Source organism: Sparus aurata, chromosome 2 (genome assembly GCF_900880675.1).
Source record: "Sparus aurata chromosome 2, fSpaAur1.1, whole genome shotgun sequence".
Taxonomy (NCBI): domain Eukaryota; kingdom Metazoa; phylum Chordata; class Actinopteri; order Spariformes; family Sparidae; genus Sparus; species Sparus aurata.
The window spans coordinates 30,341,372-30,358,172 of NC_044188.1; the positions used below are offsets into that span (position 1 = coordinate 30,341,372).

The following is a 16,801-nucleotide window of genomic DNA, read 5'->3' on the forward strand; positions in this document are numbered from 1 at the left end:
ACAGCCTCATTTGGCCATCCATGAAAAAGCTACTTAACCTCCCACTTTTCTATAGGAATACATATTTCTTACGGGCACTGCACTAGTACAAGTAAAACATATAAGATTAAAGAATTTATTAACTGTATGTCTATGTCATCTATGTGCTTTACGTAGCTTTACGTAGTATGTGGGCCAAAAAAATAAAATCTTAAATTGAAAATGGTTAAACTTAAAGCAGGCATAAGAAACTAGGACATGGATTATGCTATTGCGAGGCACTACAAGGACAGAAAACACGGTTCTGCTGCTGTTCTCATAGTGATTGGGTCACCCTAAGCCTACATAACATCATAAATCAGTTATTGAATGGGAAGCAAATTTAATATATACTCTTTAGAGCCACATGGGCTGAATGAGACATTAGACTAAAGTCAATATTTGTAGTGTTTACTTGTATGTCTAACCTACAATGTCTCATTGTGCCTACAGATGAGATATGTTGGTAAAGTTGAGCCACTAAACCCTTCCTGGCACAATTCCTTGCATCATGAATTTTGTATAGTAAATAGTTTTTCTTCTACATTTTTATTAATTAGATTGTACTCTATTATGGGGGGTATTTTTGTACTATGTACCCTGACAATTTTGATATTGGCTTGGCATTATATAAATTCTGTCATTTGTAATGTAGGGAAGTCTCCTATCCCTCCTTTATATGTATTTGTTTTACCAGTTTGCTATGCATTTTATGAGGATATTTATGTAGTTTGTACTCTGTTATATATTTAATATAGCCATTGAAACCATATACATTCTGTATTTACTCTTCTATAGTACTGTGACAGAAGCAACCTGACTTTGTACTCTGATGTAAAACATTTTTACTCTCATTTTTTACTCTAATTAAAAAAATATATATCATAAGATCTATTTATTAAAATACACTTTCATATAAAGATTTACCAAGAAATACTGTCCTCCACTCTTCCTCCTTTCTACCATCCATCCCCACCCTCCCCCCACTCTCCAAACCCTCCTCCACTCATGTAAGCGAGTGGATGTATAGTATCGAGAGTAATCCTGAGGGGAATTGGGTCAGTTGGGCTGCATAGAGGAAGCTCAGATCATTAATACTGAGCTCAGAGACAAGGCTAGTGGTCTGAAGACCAAGCTCATCATAACCCGGTAGCACCAGGGAGGGGTGTATGCTCGCTAATTGCTGGGTTAGAAGGGGTAGTATCTTTGCTAAAACCTAATTTGTGACCTGACGGTGGAATTACTTACATAGTATATTGGAATATTGACCTATTGTTTGTATATGATGGGATTCTTATTAGGTTAATAAAAAATTAGACAATTTGTTAGTGTTTGTTTTACTGAATGGCGTCAACATGTTCACAGGAACATGTAAAAGGGATAAAGTGAATGTAACATGTCTGATATATTACTGGTAATCAGGACAAGATTTGACTTGAGCAGTAGTGACCCCATTTGGTAAAAAACAGTACTATCAGAAGACACAAGCATTGTGGGGCTTCACCATGTGTGTGGAACTTAAGTGTGCCTCTGTGGTGACGACTACAGCTCTGACTCAGCCTTACTCAGCATCTGCATATTGATCCCTCTGGAGCAGCACTTCTCTGTTAAAGCAGCAAGCTTGAAGCCAGCATGTGTGAGAACAGAGGACATTCTCTTACCATGGAGTCCCTGGTGGGGGAGTCGGACAGGCCATTACAGCTTGGCTCCCATGTTGAAGAGCTGAGCGCTCTGCTGCTGCTGCTGCTGAAGGCTTCCTGGGTGGAGCTCCGCAATAGGCCTGAGTAGCCTGAACGGGAAGTAGTGCTGTATGAGTTGGCTCCATCACTGGCCCGACTGCGGTAGCTCCGCAGGACACTGCTGGAGGAGGAGGCGGTGGAGGAAGAGGACGAGGTGTCGTGGAGGCCCAGAGAAGCCAGGTCTCTGCTCAAGTCACTCTGGGATACAGATTTCCGTCTGTTGAGCGAGATGCTAGAGGCCACCGGTGAAGAGGAGAGGTAGCTGGACTGGGTTGAGGACGAAGAGTAGGAGCTGTAGCCGGTGTAGGTAGACCCCCCACTCAGCCCTGACCTTCCATAGCTCTTGACAGGGGTTCTGCTGAGGCTCTCACTCCGACGGCTGCTGCTGCTGCTCCCGAGGATGTCTGTGCGCGGGATGGTTCGACCCCTTTCATAGGCGGGGTCTGATGAGGTGCTGTAGTTGCGGCTGCGGGCTGCAGAGCTGCTCATATAGCTGGTGGAGGAGTAACCTGAGGAAGAGGAGGAGGAGGATGTGGGGGACTTGTAGGAGGACAACCTGTCCCGCTCGGTGTAGGAGCTAAGGCCCGGGGTCAGGGAGGAGCTGTAGGTGCTGTAGTGGCTGGTGTAGGAGGGGCCAGCGTAGCGCTTGGCGGTGGAGGAGACACGGGACATGCTGCTTCTGCTGGTTTCTCAGCCACGGGGACGGCGAGTCTCTGGAAGGCCGCATCGACTGCAGCCACAGCAAAGAGACACGAGTATTAGTTCATCAGCAACAATCAAATCAATACTTTTACTTAATGTAGGCCAAAGTTAGGACATCAGTTATCTTTGCATTGATTTGACTATTCACTATGCATTAATTTGCTTTTACAGACACACATTGATTAAGAATGTGCATAACTGACTAAAAAACATTTTTGGCACAATATTTAAAAAAGACACTCGAAAGTGATATATGCCAGGCTTAGTGTGTAACACATTACCAAACTGACCGTCACTCATTGTTCTGGTATTTTGTGTTCTCCCTCTCCCTTTCAGGCTGCCACGAGCTTCCATTCAGTGCACTACGTTATCAAAATCAGATTACAACTTGACACTTCCATCATTTAGATAATATGCAAACATAAACTTCACTTCTCCTTTAACGTGAACAAAGTTGATGTTTTTTCTGTGCGGTGCACAATGCAGCGGTAGGTGCAAATTGATCTGAAATGTTTCACTGCATTAGCCTGCAAAGTTAAAGGAACTTTTACCAACTTTAAAGTAACGATTTATTTCTCACTCAGGCAGCTATTGTTATAAAAGACAATGTGGCAGACACTCCCACACTCACTGGTGGGAATTACTTTCACCTTTCAAATGTCTTTTGAACTCCAGGGTTGAAAGTGTTTTTGAAGGGAGAACTGCCAAAAACATAAACAGTGCAAGAGTGGAATCAGGTGCAACTGAAGGATGTCGGTTCTTCTGTGGCATTACACTTTTCTACAACCTAGAGGCCTTATGAAGGACTTCTTTAACTTATTTACTTAACAGAGGTTTGTTACGTAACTTTTTACCCCTCACATTTGTGTTTGTATCTGGATCTTTCTTACATTTCTTTGTAGGGATGTCATGAGCTCACAGTACGATATCATCACAATATGTAGTCCACGGTATGATATTTATCATGATATTAAAAAAGAAAAGAAGATGTCCTGAATAATGTCCTTTCATAATACATGTGATGTGTAAGGCATGTATTTGTTTACAATTTCTGTTTACTCTTAACTTGAAATACTTAACACAAATATAAAAAGTAGCCATGAAGTGTTTTTTGACAATGAATGATAGTGTAGACTAACAACACAAAATATGAGGCAGTAGCCAACAGCAATCCCTCCCTCCCTCCAGCACTCTCTGCTGTTCAAACAGAGAAATGCAGTGACAAGGGCAGATAATAGAATGCTTTCTCAGCATCTCTCTATAAAAGCGACTAACCTCTGTCTGTCTGTCTGTGTGTGTGTGTGTTCCTCAAATATCTCTGCGGATCAGGATCAGACTGACCTGAGAGTTTCAACATGGCTGCTGCGTGGTTCAAGGGTGTGCTATTTCGCATTTGTTTGGATTGCAATGATACCGTTAATAAATTATTTCATAAATGCTTTACAAATTCCACGAGCATTGTCCACCGGAGCCACCACAGTCACGTGCGCACCAGAGCCAATCACTGCACACCGTAGCCACGCGCGCACCAGAGCCAATCACTGCAGAGCCCACCACGACCCCCCACCTTAAGAAACAAGCGGACTTATACCTGCAGCGGCGCGAGCTGGACCGGGATTTTGCCGGCGGTTCGGTCCCGTTCTGTTCTGTGCATCTAAACTGACTGTTGTGGATTAATGAGACTAAAAGAGTCCGGATCGAGTCTGTTCGGGTCTGAGGAGATCCGGAGACGCGCGGACAACAAAGTGGAATCAGATCTGTGGATGTTTGTGTGTAGCTAGCTGCTAGCCGCTAGCTGCTATCCGCTAGCTACACAGCCCACCTCCCGATCGAGGCGATGGACCGGACTCACCGGCACGTCCAAAACCGGACATAGGGTAAATAATGTCTGCCACGCTTTTTCGTGAACATTGCCGTCACGTTTGCTTTGTGTCTGGTGCAGGAAGAAACGGTAAAAACGGGCTTTTGTCACGAAAGTGTCCAAGCAGCAAGTTTGGTTGTTGAGGAACAGTGAGTTGTGGGAGGGACGTAAGCAGATGATTGACAGGCTACGATGGTCGGTGTGTAGACAGCGATACTGAGAGTTGAGAGATTTGTGACATTTAGCGTGTTTGGAGTGTATAGTTAGTGTGTTATGTAGTGTTTAGTGTGTAGTGGAGTCGTTTTTTTGTTTAATGAGTCAAAGCAATTAGGAGACTGCTGAATGAGCATTGCCTGCATTTGAATGTAAATAGTTACCTGTAACTTTGTACATTTTTAAAATGTATGCACATGTAATGCAAAATATAAATTGTTGTTTATATTATAAGTAATACAAAATGGTTTGTAAACATATTTGTGGTTTTCACAGTAAAAAAATTAACTTTTTCTACTCGAATTTTATGTTTTTTTGTGATTTTAGGTCCATTGTGTTAATACAGTATCACAAAATAAAAAAAAATGACACCAAGTAAATAGTTTTTAATAGTCAAAAACGGCCAATTATACCCTGGAATATCGGATTTCACAACAAACCTAAATATCCCTGACGTCCCACGTTCAAACACAGCCTCATTTGGCCATCCATGAAAAAGCTGCTTAACCTCCCACTGTTCTATAGGAATACATTTTTCTTACGGGCACTGCACTAGTTCTCCTAAACAACTGAAGTAGCGGGGGACATGTTTGAAAACATAAAAGCACTAACAACAACAAAAATGATTTGGAAATGCTCATTTACACCCTTTCTAAAGCAAAAAACTTCACTATAGCTGCGAAGCTTAACGTCTCTGAAGTAGGTGAACAGGCTATGCTGAGTTTAAGGTCTCCAGGCTCGTATAGAGCACAAGTTTGCTACCCAGACCTGAGGTTTCCAAGCATCGCAGAGAGACACCTACAACATGGATACTATACCATGAGCTGACATCACGCAAGCCTGGGGAGCGTGATATACAATCCAGCAGAGACAGATCTGGAGGGGCACAATAAGCACTAGCTAGCATGCTTGCTGATACACTAGTGAGGCATGATCTAATGCTCAGCTAAGGCAAATGATCTTGTACTGGGCTTTAAAACCCACTCACTGAGAAAAAGAAAATAGAAATATGGAAAATAATCTCTCCAAACTATTTTGACATCTCAAATTGCTAATCCTCTCTCTTGCAGGTCACCAGTCCACCCCTCCTCTATCCTCTGGTATAGTGTGAGTCTCCCACAGCTATTATGGGATAGTCCAGTTAGGTGTCTGAGGTGAAGCCAGGCAGGCAGTACAGTGTGTTCATGTGGCGGCCGATGCAGAGAGAGAGGCTCTTGTTCACATGCACAGCAGCGTCTGAATAAATAAAAGTATCTGGTGTTGCTCATCCGTGTTGAGTTTAGTGACAGGCTCCTATTTCTTTATTCTGTCTCTCTTTCTCTTACTGCTCCTATCCTTTCTTACTCTTCCTCGTCGGCACCCTGCCTTCTCTTCAAGTGCACCTACTTCTCCTCAGTGTAATTTCCCCTCCCTCTGGCTCTCTATCGCTTTCTCCCTCTGCCTCTCTCTCTCTCTGACCACAGGTCTATCAATAATTCAGCTTATGGATCTGGAGTAGGCAGACAAGCAGCATGCGGGAGACAGGCCAACACAGACTGTTGGCCAAAATACACAGAGGCAGGCAGGTGGCCGTGGTCATTCAGGATAACAGCATCAAGAAGCTGGCCTCACTTTAAGTCAGCAAGTTAAAGGCAGGTTTGTTTCTATAATTGGGCAGTGGTGGGTGTAGGAGGGATTTTTAGGTTTTGGCACTGTAAGGCACATGGCGACAGTAAAACATGAACATTGTCTCTGACATCACCCACAGTTTTTAAGTATGACTGGATCTGGATTTAATCTTCACCACCACTTTTGACAGTTACAGGAGCAAGACATTTGCCAAGTTTGGGTAATATGGCAAGCAGCAGAACTGAAGTGGGGTAAACAACTAGTGGGAAAGGTTAAGTGACCTGTCATACAAGACAAAATAACCCTAAGCATATGTTTAACATCCTGAACCATAAATAAGAAGCTTTCTGTATTGTATCAGACAGAGAGAGCGTGCTACATCAGAACCAAAGTGCATTAACAAATTATTATCAATAATCTGAAATATGCTGTATACCTGCCTTGATAATAGATGAGACCAATAATCGCTCCATCTCTAAATGTAAGTATTAAGGGTAACTGGATACTACATTCAAGGCTGTTGCCCTCCATTAATTTGAAAGTTGGTCACAGTCTTTGCAGGCATCCTTCTGCCTCTGGGTTTCTTCTGTATCAGAAAAAAGGGCATTCATGTTTTTGAATCTGTTATAAATCAGAGTGGATTTGACTGCAGTAAAACACAGCTCTACCCCAATAAAAAAAATCCTATGCAAATTAATTTATGTCATTGTACATGCTCTGGTAATTTGACCTGGTTATTTGCTGTCTGAACACAGAGAGAACACTAGCTGAGCTGTAAGTGTGAACCCGCAGAACTTATTCATCGCTGCAGATTCCACCAGTTTACATGACTGCAGTTGGTAAGACCACAGGGTCAACACAATGGGAGTGAAAATACAGTAAGTATCCTGGGTGATCCGCAGCACCATGACTTGTGTTTTCCTTGACAAAACTGTCAGTGAGACCCACTGAAGTGTAGGTTCTGTGATATTTTGGAGCTATACAGCCCTCAAATAAGGGTAGCCTACTGCTCTGAACCCGTGACTTCACCATGTTGGCTAAACAAAGCATCTTGGTTAAACCTTATCCTTAGTGCCTCATGCATGCAGCTCTCTGTTTTCCCACAGTTGTGTCACAGTCAAAGACGAAGGGCAGTTGAGCGAAACAAGCTCAGGCTAGCCTGCTGGGAAAACTGCTAAGAATGAAGCCCAGGCAGCAAGTCACATTGTGGGAGTAACACCACACAGCATGGACACACAGAATTGATAAGATGATAGCAAACTATGGATATCACTTCTGAGAGGAGATTTCTCCAGGGAAACAACACACACAGGAACGAGCGTGTGCCTCAAACACATTCACAAGCGTACTCTGGCTGCTCTGCATTTTCGGCCTCCCCTGAGGTTGTGCTAAACGGTTGTTACCATAGCTACTGTGGCAACAAGCTTCCTTTGTTTGCTTGCTACCAACGCATAAAGGACTTAAAAGTAGCAGCAGGGCATATTCCATAGATAATTTACCACTATCTTTCAGAGCCACAGATGAGTGGCTGCACTTAATGCTCCTTATTCCTTTCCTTCTTTCAAGAAAACATCAGGGAAATTAAAAGCTCTGGAAAATAGAAATAATGAAATATTTTAGGTCAGAGGAAATAGAGAGTGAAAGCATAGCAATGTGAAAATACAACATCTGTATTATGTGTTGGGGACACTGGTTTGGTTATTAGCAATAAATAATTACTTATAGTAATTAACATTGTAATAAAAAATATTAATATCAAGAATCAGGGACCAATAACTCACATAGACTAAGATTAAACTTTAGAATATGAATATTTATCAAATTTAATGAAAAGTGAAGGAAATTAACGTGAGCACTGACTTTCACAACCAGCTGCTCTCACAATGCACAAGCACAAATGATCACAGAACACTTCTCTGTACAATATAATGTACAGTGTGTGTGTGTGTGTGTGTGTGTGTGTGTGTGACTGCAGTTAGCACTCCCTACAATAGTGTAGGTGATCAAGTTCTTGACGGTACCGTCATACTTGAACTTAACAATGGCCGAACCCTAGATTTAATAACTAGATACCAGATGCAAAGATGGCACCCAAGTAAACCAATGAGAATTGCTCGCTGAGCGCACATGCCAAAAAGTGGCTTTTGTGATCACTTCAAATGGGTCATGCAGCCCATTGAATATGCGCAGTAAAGTTTCCTGCGAGTTCCCACTTGGCCCATAGACTTTTTTAAGGTGAGCCCAGGTGTGAATGGTTGTCAAGCTGTCGGGGGAGGGAACTAAGTACTGCATTGTGGGAAAGGTGATAGGTAGTAGGGGTGTTCCAATAAGGGTACCTCACGATTCGATTTAGATTATGGGAGCTTCGATTCTTCGATTCTTTGATTATAACGATTGTCGATTCGATTCGATTATTGGTGCCACGATTCTTCGATTATTGCGATTTTTTAATGTTTTTTTCCATACAAGATTGATTTTGTCTTCATCTGTGGCTACATTTGTAAATAAATAGCCTATCAATTAACTCAGTTCCTCTAAAACTACACTCATTACTTTACGTTTCCATGGCGGCGTGGCCAGACACAGCAGCTTAGAGCTCCCTGTTATTTCGCATCTTTTTTGTGTTTTATGTGTCTTTTGTTTTTGTTCTTCTGGCACACACATGCCACAGCGGCCCATCTACAGTCACCAAGACCTGATAAGAATTGGCTTTCAGGCAAAAATAGAAATCATGGGTGCCTTCGCACGGACCCACGGCATCCCACCGGAGATAGCGAGACCGCCGGGTACCCCATGGATTATTATCGGGTCTAGCAAGCACTGGAGGCGGCGCAGGGAGAGGAGGCAGAAACGAGGATGCCAGGCAGGACTACTAAATCAGCTTAGGAACCAACCACACAGACCTCCGCTACCATCTATCTTCCTCACAAACGCAAGATCCCTTGCGAACAAGATAGATGAGCTGCAGTCACAGATCGCCTACAACCGCCACATCCGTGACTGTTGTCTTTTGTTGTTAGCGAATCCTGGCTGCGCCCGCATATCCCCAATGCTACCATGGAGCTTGCAAGACACACCTTTCACCGCTGCGACCAGACCGAAGCCTCCGGTAAGAGCATGGGAGGGGGACTCTGTGTTTATGTGCTTGAGGACTGGTGCTCGGACAGCAGAGTGATAGACACCCACTGCTCACCGGACTTAGAGGCCATGTCTGTTCAGTGCCGACCCTTCTACCTGCCACAGGAGCTAACGGTTGCCATAGTAACCGTTGTTTACATCCCTCCCCATGCTAATGTGCTCTCAACCAGCTGCAGGACTGCTTTGCCTGCACAGACTGAAGCATTTTCGAAGATCAGGACCTGGACACACACACAGAGTCTGTCCTCTTCTACATCAGGTGCTGTGTAGATAACGTCACCGAGGATAGACGCATCCGGGTCTTTCCAAACAGAAAGCCCTGGATGACAAAGAAAGTCCAGACCCTGATCAGAGCTCGTAACTCGGCCTTCAGGACGGGAGACAGAGCTCTCTACAGCACTGCCAGAGCTGACCTGAGGAGGGGCATCAAACAGGCCAAGGTCTCCTAAAAGAACAAAATAGAAGGATACCTGATGGACAATAACACGCGTCAGATGTGGAGGGGCATCCAGGCCCTAACCAACTACAAAGGCAACCCCCCTCCCACATCCTCCAACAGCAGCAGCACACTGGCAGAGGAGCTAAACAGCCTCTTTGCCCGGTTTGAGACCACCACCACACACCTGCAGTCACTGCCTCCCCCTGGTTCCAGCACCCTACCTCTCTCTCTCCAGGAGCACAAGGTGAGAAAAAACTTAAGAGCAGTGAACCCAGGAAAGCTGCTGTTCCTGACAGTATCCCGGGGGCGGTGATTAAAGCATGTGCAGACCAACTGGCAGGGATCCTCACCAAAATCTTCAACCTCTCCCTGACACATGTCACCGTCCCCACATGTCTGAAGGCCTCTATCATCGTCCCCATCCCCAAAAAACCTGCCATAGACAGCCTGAATGATTACAGACCTATCGCTCTGACGTCTGTAATCATGAAGTGCTTGGAGTGATCAGTTTCCCAGCACATCAGAGACTCTCTCCCTCCCTCCCTCGACCCCCACCAGTTTGCCTACAGGGCAAACCGTTCTACAGAGGACGCCATCGCCCTCTCACTCTATACAGTGCTGAGCCACCTGGAGAACAAGAAGAGCTATGTGAGGATGCTCTTCGTGGACTACAGCTCAGCATTTAACACCATTATTCCAGACATTCTCATCACCAAACTGCTGGAAGTACAGATCCCCCTCCCACCTGCAATTGGATTAGAAACTTCCTGTCAAGTCGCCCACAGTCTGTGAGACTCGGCCCCCACCACTCCACTGCACTCACACTCAGCACTGGTTCCCCTCAAGGCTGCGTTCTGAGCCCTCTTCTGTACGCCCTGTACACCTACGACTGCTCTCCAACTCACCCAACCAACCGAATTATTAAATATGCCGATGACACCACAGTGGTTGGACTCATCCGAGGCGAGGACGAGACAGCGTACAGGGCCGAGGTGGAGGAACTGTCGCTATGGTGCTCAGACAACAACCTGACCCTGAATGTCTAAAAGACAAAAGAACTCATCATGGACTTCAGGAAGAACAGACATGACCACACCCCCCTCCTCGTAAATGGAGAACAGGTAGAGACTGTCACCACCTTCAGGTTTCTGGGCACCCACATCTCCGCAGACCACTCCTGGACCTACAACATCAGGGCCCTGGTTAAGAAGGCTCAGCAGCGACTACACTTCCTGCGTGTCCTCAGGAAAAACAAACTGGACACAAAGCTGCTGCTGGCCTTCTATCACTCCTCTGTGGAGAGCGTACTGACGTACTGTCTGGGTGTGTGGTACGCAGGCTCAACAGCCGAGGACAGGAAGGCGGAGCAGAGGGTCATAAACACTGCCCAAAAGATCATCGGCTGCCCTCTGACCAGCCTGGAACACATCACCACATCCTGCTGCCTCAGGAGAACCAAGGCCATCACAGGAGACCCCTCACACCCCGCCTACCCCCTGTTTGATCTGTTGCCCTCTGGGAGACGCTACAGGTCAACAAAGTCCCACACCAGCAGGCTGACAGACAGCTTCTTCCCCTGGGCCATACGAACAAGAAATACGAACGGATACACTCACAACCCATTAATCTGACATTAATCTGATAAAATGTTGATCAGTTTTTCTAACTTGGACCCTGTTGCACACATACATTTTTTATTTTGGTAAAACTGTTTTGTTCATATTCTCGATCTAGGCTACTTCTTTCTCCCTGAAAATTATAAACGTGATGTTAAAAAAAAATTACAAAATTAAACGTAATAATAATAATAATTAGCGATTAAACTTATAAATAAATGTGTTGCTCCAGCCACAGACTGTAGCCATACAGGCTCCAGCTCTTTCCTTGGGTCAGTCCGAGCTCCCAATGGTCAGGCTCGAACAACTCTGTCCAGACGTGCTGGGTTAAGAAAAAAAAAAGGTGTGAACAGGCAGCGAGTGCTGTCAGCAAACACAGCGACATGTTTCCAAACATAAATCAGCATTTCATTAAGAACATGCAGCCAAGCAGCGATCGAAAACATTAATAACCTCGAAACAGACTTCTAATTGAGGCCGGCTTTTATTTACTCAAACTTGTATCCAGACCTGGTCCAGTAGGAGACAGCGTCGCAGACTGGGATCAGTATTTGAGTGTACGCTGCTGACCAAATTGCAATTCTCTTAGCATTAAAGAGGATGGGAGAATGACGCCAAATAAACTACTCGTTCATGCATTAAAACAGGACCAGGCACTGAGATTTCATATAAGCTGCTGTTTAGCCCAATCAGTGAAAAAACATACAGTTCATGCAGTAAATAGGGCAACGATAAGCCTACTACAGGTCTACAGAACAAAAGACGAGTTAGGCAAAGATGGCCATGGACACTCTTTTTAAGAGACACAAGATTGATGTGCAGAATAAGAAATAATGTAAAATGATGAGACTGTCGTACAGCAGGTGGCGGTATGCACCTGACAATTGTTCGTGTTCCGCCTGTTTCGTCAGTAACCATGGCATCTATCTATCTATTTCGTATCTAAGAAAAGCATAGCTTGCCCTATCATTTATTTTGATTGACAGACAATACAGATACTTTAATACATTTGAGACAAACTGCTTGTAAAAATGGGCTGTACAAATGAAATTGCCTTGCCTTTTAATGACTACACAAAAACATACACAAAATCCTCACCAGACAAAAATAATGTGCGGTTGTTATTATTATCACTGGTTGATGTCATTTGATTAAGCATTTTCTAACCAAAAGTTGTGTTGGCTTCACAATATCTTTTGAGCTTTTCCCATGTGAGAGTCGTTGAACATCCTACATGTCAGCTGTCTGTGTGAATGGACAGTACATGATTGATAATATCTACTGTCAAACAGCTACAGAAAGAAAGCTGTCAGCGACTGTATGTATGTAAGAGACTGAGAAGAACGGCTGACTGTTTTACTAACTTCAAGTGTCACTGTCTTTTTTAACACTATTTGTCTTATCTCTGCTTAATGAAGAAAATTAGACTTATACAGTGTTTAACCACTGTTAACCGTTATGTCACAAGCAACTCTCTGCCTTCGACTCTCTGCAGGCCTCCATATCTGCTCTGCTCACAGTTTTTCAGACAGAGCAGCTGATTTCAAAAACTCGAAGGACAGAAAGGGAAAAACTTAATGTAACTACATTAATATCAAAGTCTCTAAAATGATGAATATACAGCTAATATAATTGACTTAGAACAACAGGCCCCATTTTTAATAAGCTTCTTGTTCCTAAACTCCAATGCCTGGTCCAGGTCTTCAAACCTGTGGGACTGGTCAAATTTGACATTATCACACAGTTGGAGCTGGGTCTTTACCTTGATGTAAGCCGTCCTCTGCTTAGCCAGAGTGAGGGTGAAGTCCATAAAAATATACAGTTTTCCAATTGTAAAGCAAGGGAGAATTCTCTCCAGCCCTGCGTAGAATATCATTTCTGTCTTGAAATTGTGTCATCCGGACAATAATTAGACATCTTCTTTGGTTTAGCACGTATTCTGGTCTTGTTTGAACCAGGTTTAGCCTCAAGTCCCAACAAGCCACGCAAAGGTCAGGCTGTAAATTCTGCAGGTCTTGGTCACCCTGATCCCTCAGGCAGACCTACGAGTCGAATATTGTTCCACCTGGAGCGCTCTTCCATTTCTTCACATTTGTTGCACAAAGATTTCACCGTAGCAGTCAGACAATCAACATAAGCTCGAAGGTTAGCTATCACCCTCCAACAGGAGTGCCATGAATCTCAATCTCAATTAAATGTGCATCTTTTAGTTTTGCATACTTTCCATTCATTTCTCTCCAAATTGGCTGTGTGTGTGTTTCTTTGTCCTGCAGTGAGAGCAGGTTGTTGTGAAACCGGAGAATAACCCTCCCCACGAGTAAATGGCCAATCACCGTTAGTATGCAAATTACATAATGATACTGGATGTGGTGCTGGAGCAGGAGTAGAAAGTCAACAGTTTAAAGAAGCATCAACTTCCTTTAAATCCTAAGTGTGGGGACATTTTGGTTTTGATGCTGAATACAATCGATGAGGGAATAAAAACATTGGACAGAAAAGTTACCGTCAGCAATCACTGCTTGACTCCTGTTGCCTACATGAGTTGAAACATTTCAAACATGAACAAGCATCAGCGTCACCACCACCCAGCAATATCGCTGTGGGGAAGCGGGACAGCCGAGCAGGTAACACCATCAGTGAAACAGCAGTCTCTCTCTCATTCCTTCAAACAAACCTTACCAGCACAGATAAACACAAATAATCACGACTGCAGTGGGGGCATTCATTGCTAAAGAGCTCTTTAGCAATGAATGCAATTATGTCAACAATCACGTTAACTTGTGCCCTCTTGTACTTTATCAGCAGTCCTTCACAATCTCTATGAAAAGACATGGCAGTCATTGAAGATGAATTTACTATTTTTATGAATTTTTCTCCTCACAAAAAGTGTACCGAACCTGATCAAAAATGATATCTAAAAACTGAGGTACATTGAATTGTGGGCAAACTGTATTGCTGCATCCCTACCTTCCACTGGTCGTTGTTTGTTGATAGATATGTGGCTTATTGTGTGCTCACACGGCAGCAAAGCTAACGCTTCCACAAAGTGGAGAATTTTAAATCAGCTTGTGATGAGCACAAAGGCAAACAGCAATCACCATGTTTTACAGCACATGACAACAGAGAATCGGTCTAAAAAACTCACAAATGAAGCTTAGAAAGCATACAATACACAATATCAATAACCAGTATCTGCCCAGACACTGATTGCACTGATTGAGATTAGCATGTGTCCATCCGCCTCGTTCATTCATCTCATTGCTCAGCTTGGATAAATGGCACTGGCATAGCATCCTATTAGCTGGGCTGACATTGGCTGTTCTTGCCGTCGTGGCGTAGGAAACAACAAAATTGACATGGGCAAAGACAGCGGGGCTTGACGGTGGCCCTTTCTTTCTGAGGGAAGTCTTCACTTCTGCAGGGATGAGAGCCTGGATTGCATAGCATCTCCTCTAGATCTGGAATATGTTCAGCAAAATCCAAATGTTTGGGTGCTCCCTAGTAACTGCTTAAATGACGGATCCACTACTAGCCAATGGAAGAGGGAAGTTTTGAATCTGGAGAAATGTAACTACCAGGTGCTACTTACTAGACCACTGGTGTTGGTGCCAGTGGTGGACAGTAATGGAGTAAATTTACTTGAGTACTGTACTTAAGTACATATCCAGAGGATTTGTATTTTACTTGAGTATTAGATTTCTTTGGTACTTATTACTCTTACTTGAATACATTTCCAAGACAAATAGTTTTACTTTTACTCGAGTTAATTTCTAGGAAGGCTGAAAAGTGCTCGTTACTTTCAGGTCAGCTCTTTTTTTTTTTTTTTCTAAAATACTATTGGACAAAAGCTGTGTTTGTCAAAGAAGGAAACCTATCACAGTGCACGCTCTCCACTGGGATCTACGTAAAAGCGGAAATATGTCATCCCTCCCCATAAGGATACCACCAAAGTAGCCACGCACTCGACTGCGTTTGTCAACACAAAACTGCGACAATGGCTGCATCAGATGTAGTTTTTTGTAAAGCAGTGATTCCCAACCAGTGGTCTGGGGACAACATTGGTCTTTGAGGGGGTTCCAGTTCCCAACTTAGCTAAATGATAGAGAGTTAGTTGGACGGTGCAGGTTCATTTGGTTACAGTTTTAACGATTGTTAATAAACATCTGCATCTGCAACATCTGCTGTCCTCCTGTGATCCCATTCTTTTTATTTGTTTTTATAGGTGTTTCTGCAGGCTTTATATAACATTGTGGTCCTAAAAGCAAGCACATCAGTGCAGGTGGTTTCAAAGAGTTAATTCTCAGAAACAAGAGTTAAAAGGTCCTTAAATTCATTTAGGAAAAATTATAGTAATTCATTGATTTGAAAAATAAGAAATTTACTCTTACTCTTACTCTTACTTTTACTTAAAGTAAATTTAAAAGCATTTACTTTTGGATACTTAAGTACCTTTAAAAGCAAGTACTTTTTTACTCTTACTCGAGTAACATGTCGACTGAGCTACTTTTACTTGTAACGGAGTAAATTTTGACCAGTATTATTTGTACTCTTACTCAAGTACGGGGGTTGAGTACTCTGTCCATCTCTGGTTGGTGCACATTTCTGTTATTGGCAGGCTTTTCTGGTGTGTGGAGGTTGCATGTTGGCTTTTGGTTTTAAATGCAGGCCTCTCTGGTGTTTGGACCATGTGGTGATGTCCCCACATACGAGATCTGTTAACAGACCATATGAGCACAGGGGAAGAGAAGATTTTGGCAATTGACTGCTGACAACACTATGGTCAGGAGCTGCAGGGATGAGGTTTCATTTACTGAGCAGATTTCACGAAACCTTTAGGTTATACCAACAATTTAGTGGAACACAGTCAGTTACCAGCATTACCAAAGCTCACAGATGAGCAACTGGTGACGTTTCTTTCTTTGGATTATAAAGATGCACTTGCAAAAATCAAAATGTTTGTTTATAATAACTTCTCGGTAGAAAACCCCTGCATCATGCACTAGCTTATGTAGAATTTCTTTGTCTTTATTCATCAATTTGATTCAAAGTGTAAACATCTCCTTTAAAATGCATTTGTGATGCTTTCATATCCCATTAATAACAACACTTTCACTAATGTTAGGTTGGATACCTAAGTTGTCTATTCGTCACAGACAATGACGGCTTAAGTTTACACAGAGCTAGCAGTTAGACATAAATGTCACGGTTGGGTAGAAGCTAAAGTACAGCGGAAACATCAGATAGTTCACACCAATTCGCAAATGAGTTGCTAATGTCCAGACAGTTCGAATAACGTGTCACAAAAGCCTATCAGTGTTGACGTTTACACAGACATCATGACATTCATGCTGCTGATGTCCGGACATTAATGAACAACAATGGAGGAGAGGATAATAATCAGTAATCATGGCCGTTTGCTGAAAACCCACATCTACTTGTACCAAGACAGGAAAAATAAGGAGCTGCT

At 43.3% G+C, this 16,801-nt stretch overlaps 1 protein-coding gene across 4 annotated transcripts in view; it reads right to left on the reverse strand.

Annotated features, from left to right (window-relative positions):
• The window catches only part of usp2a (ubiquitin specific peptidase 2a), a 94,004-nt gene that overhangs the window by 58,465 nt on the left and 18,738 nt on the right, over window positions 1-16,801 (reverse strand). For all 4 annotated transcript variants that reach the window (XM_030393040.1, XM_030393047.1, XM_030393024.1 and 1 more), the window contains one exon: window positions 1,680-2,487. In XM_030393040.1, coding sequence (XP_030248900.1) covers window positions 1,680-2,429 — 750 coding nt within the window. In that variant the 5' untranslated portion in view covers window positions 2,430-2,487. The remainder of the gene's footprint in view (window positions 1-1,679; window positions 2,488-16,801) is intronic.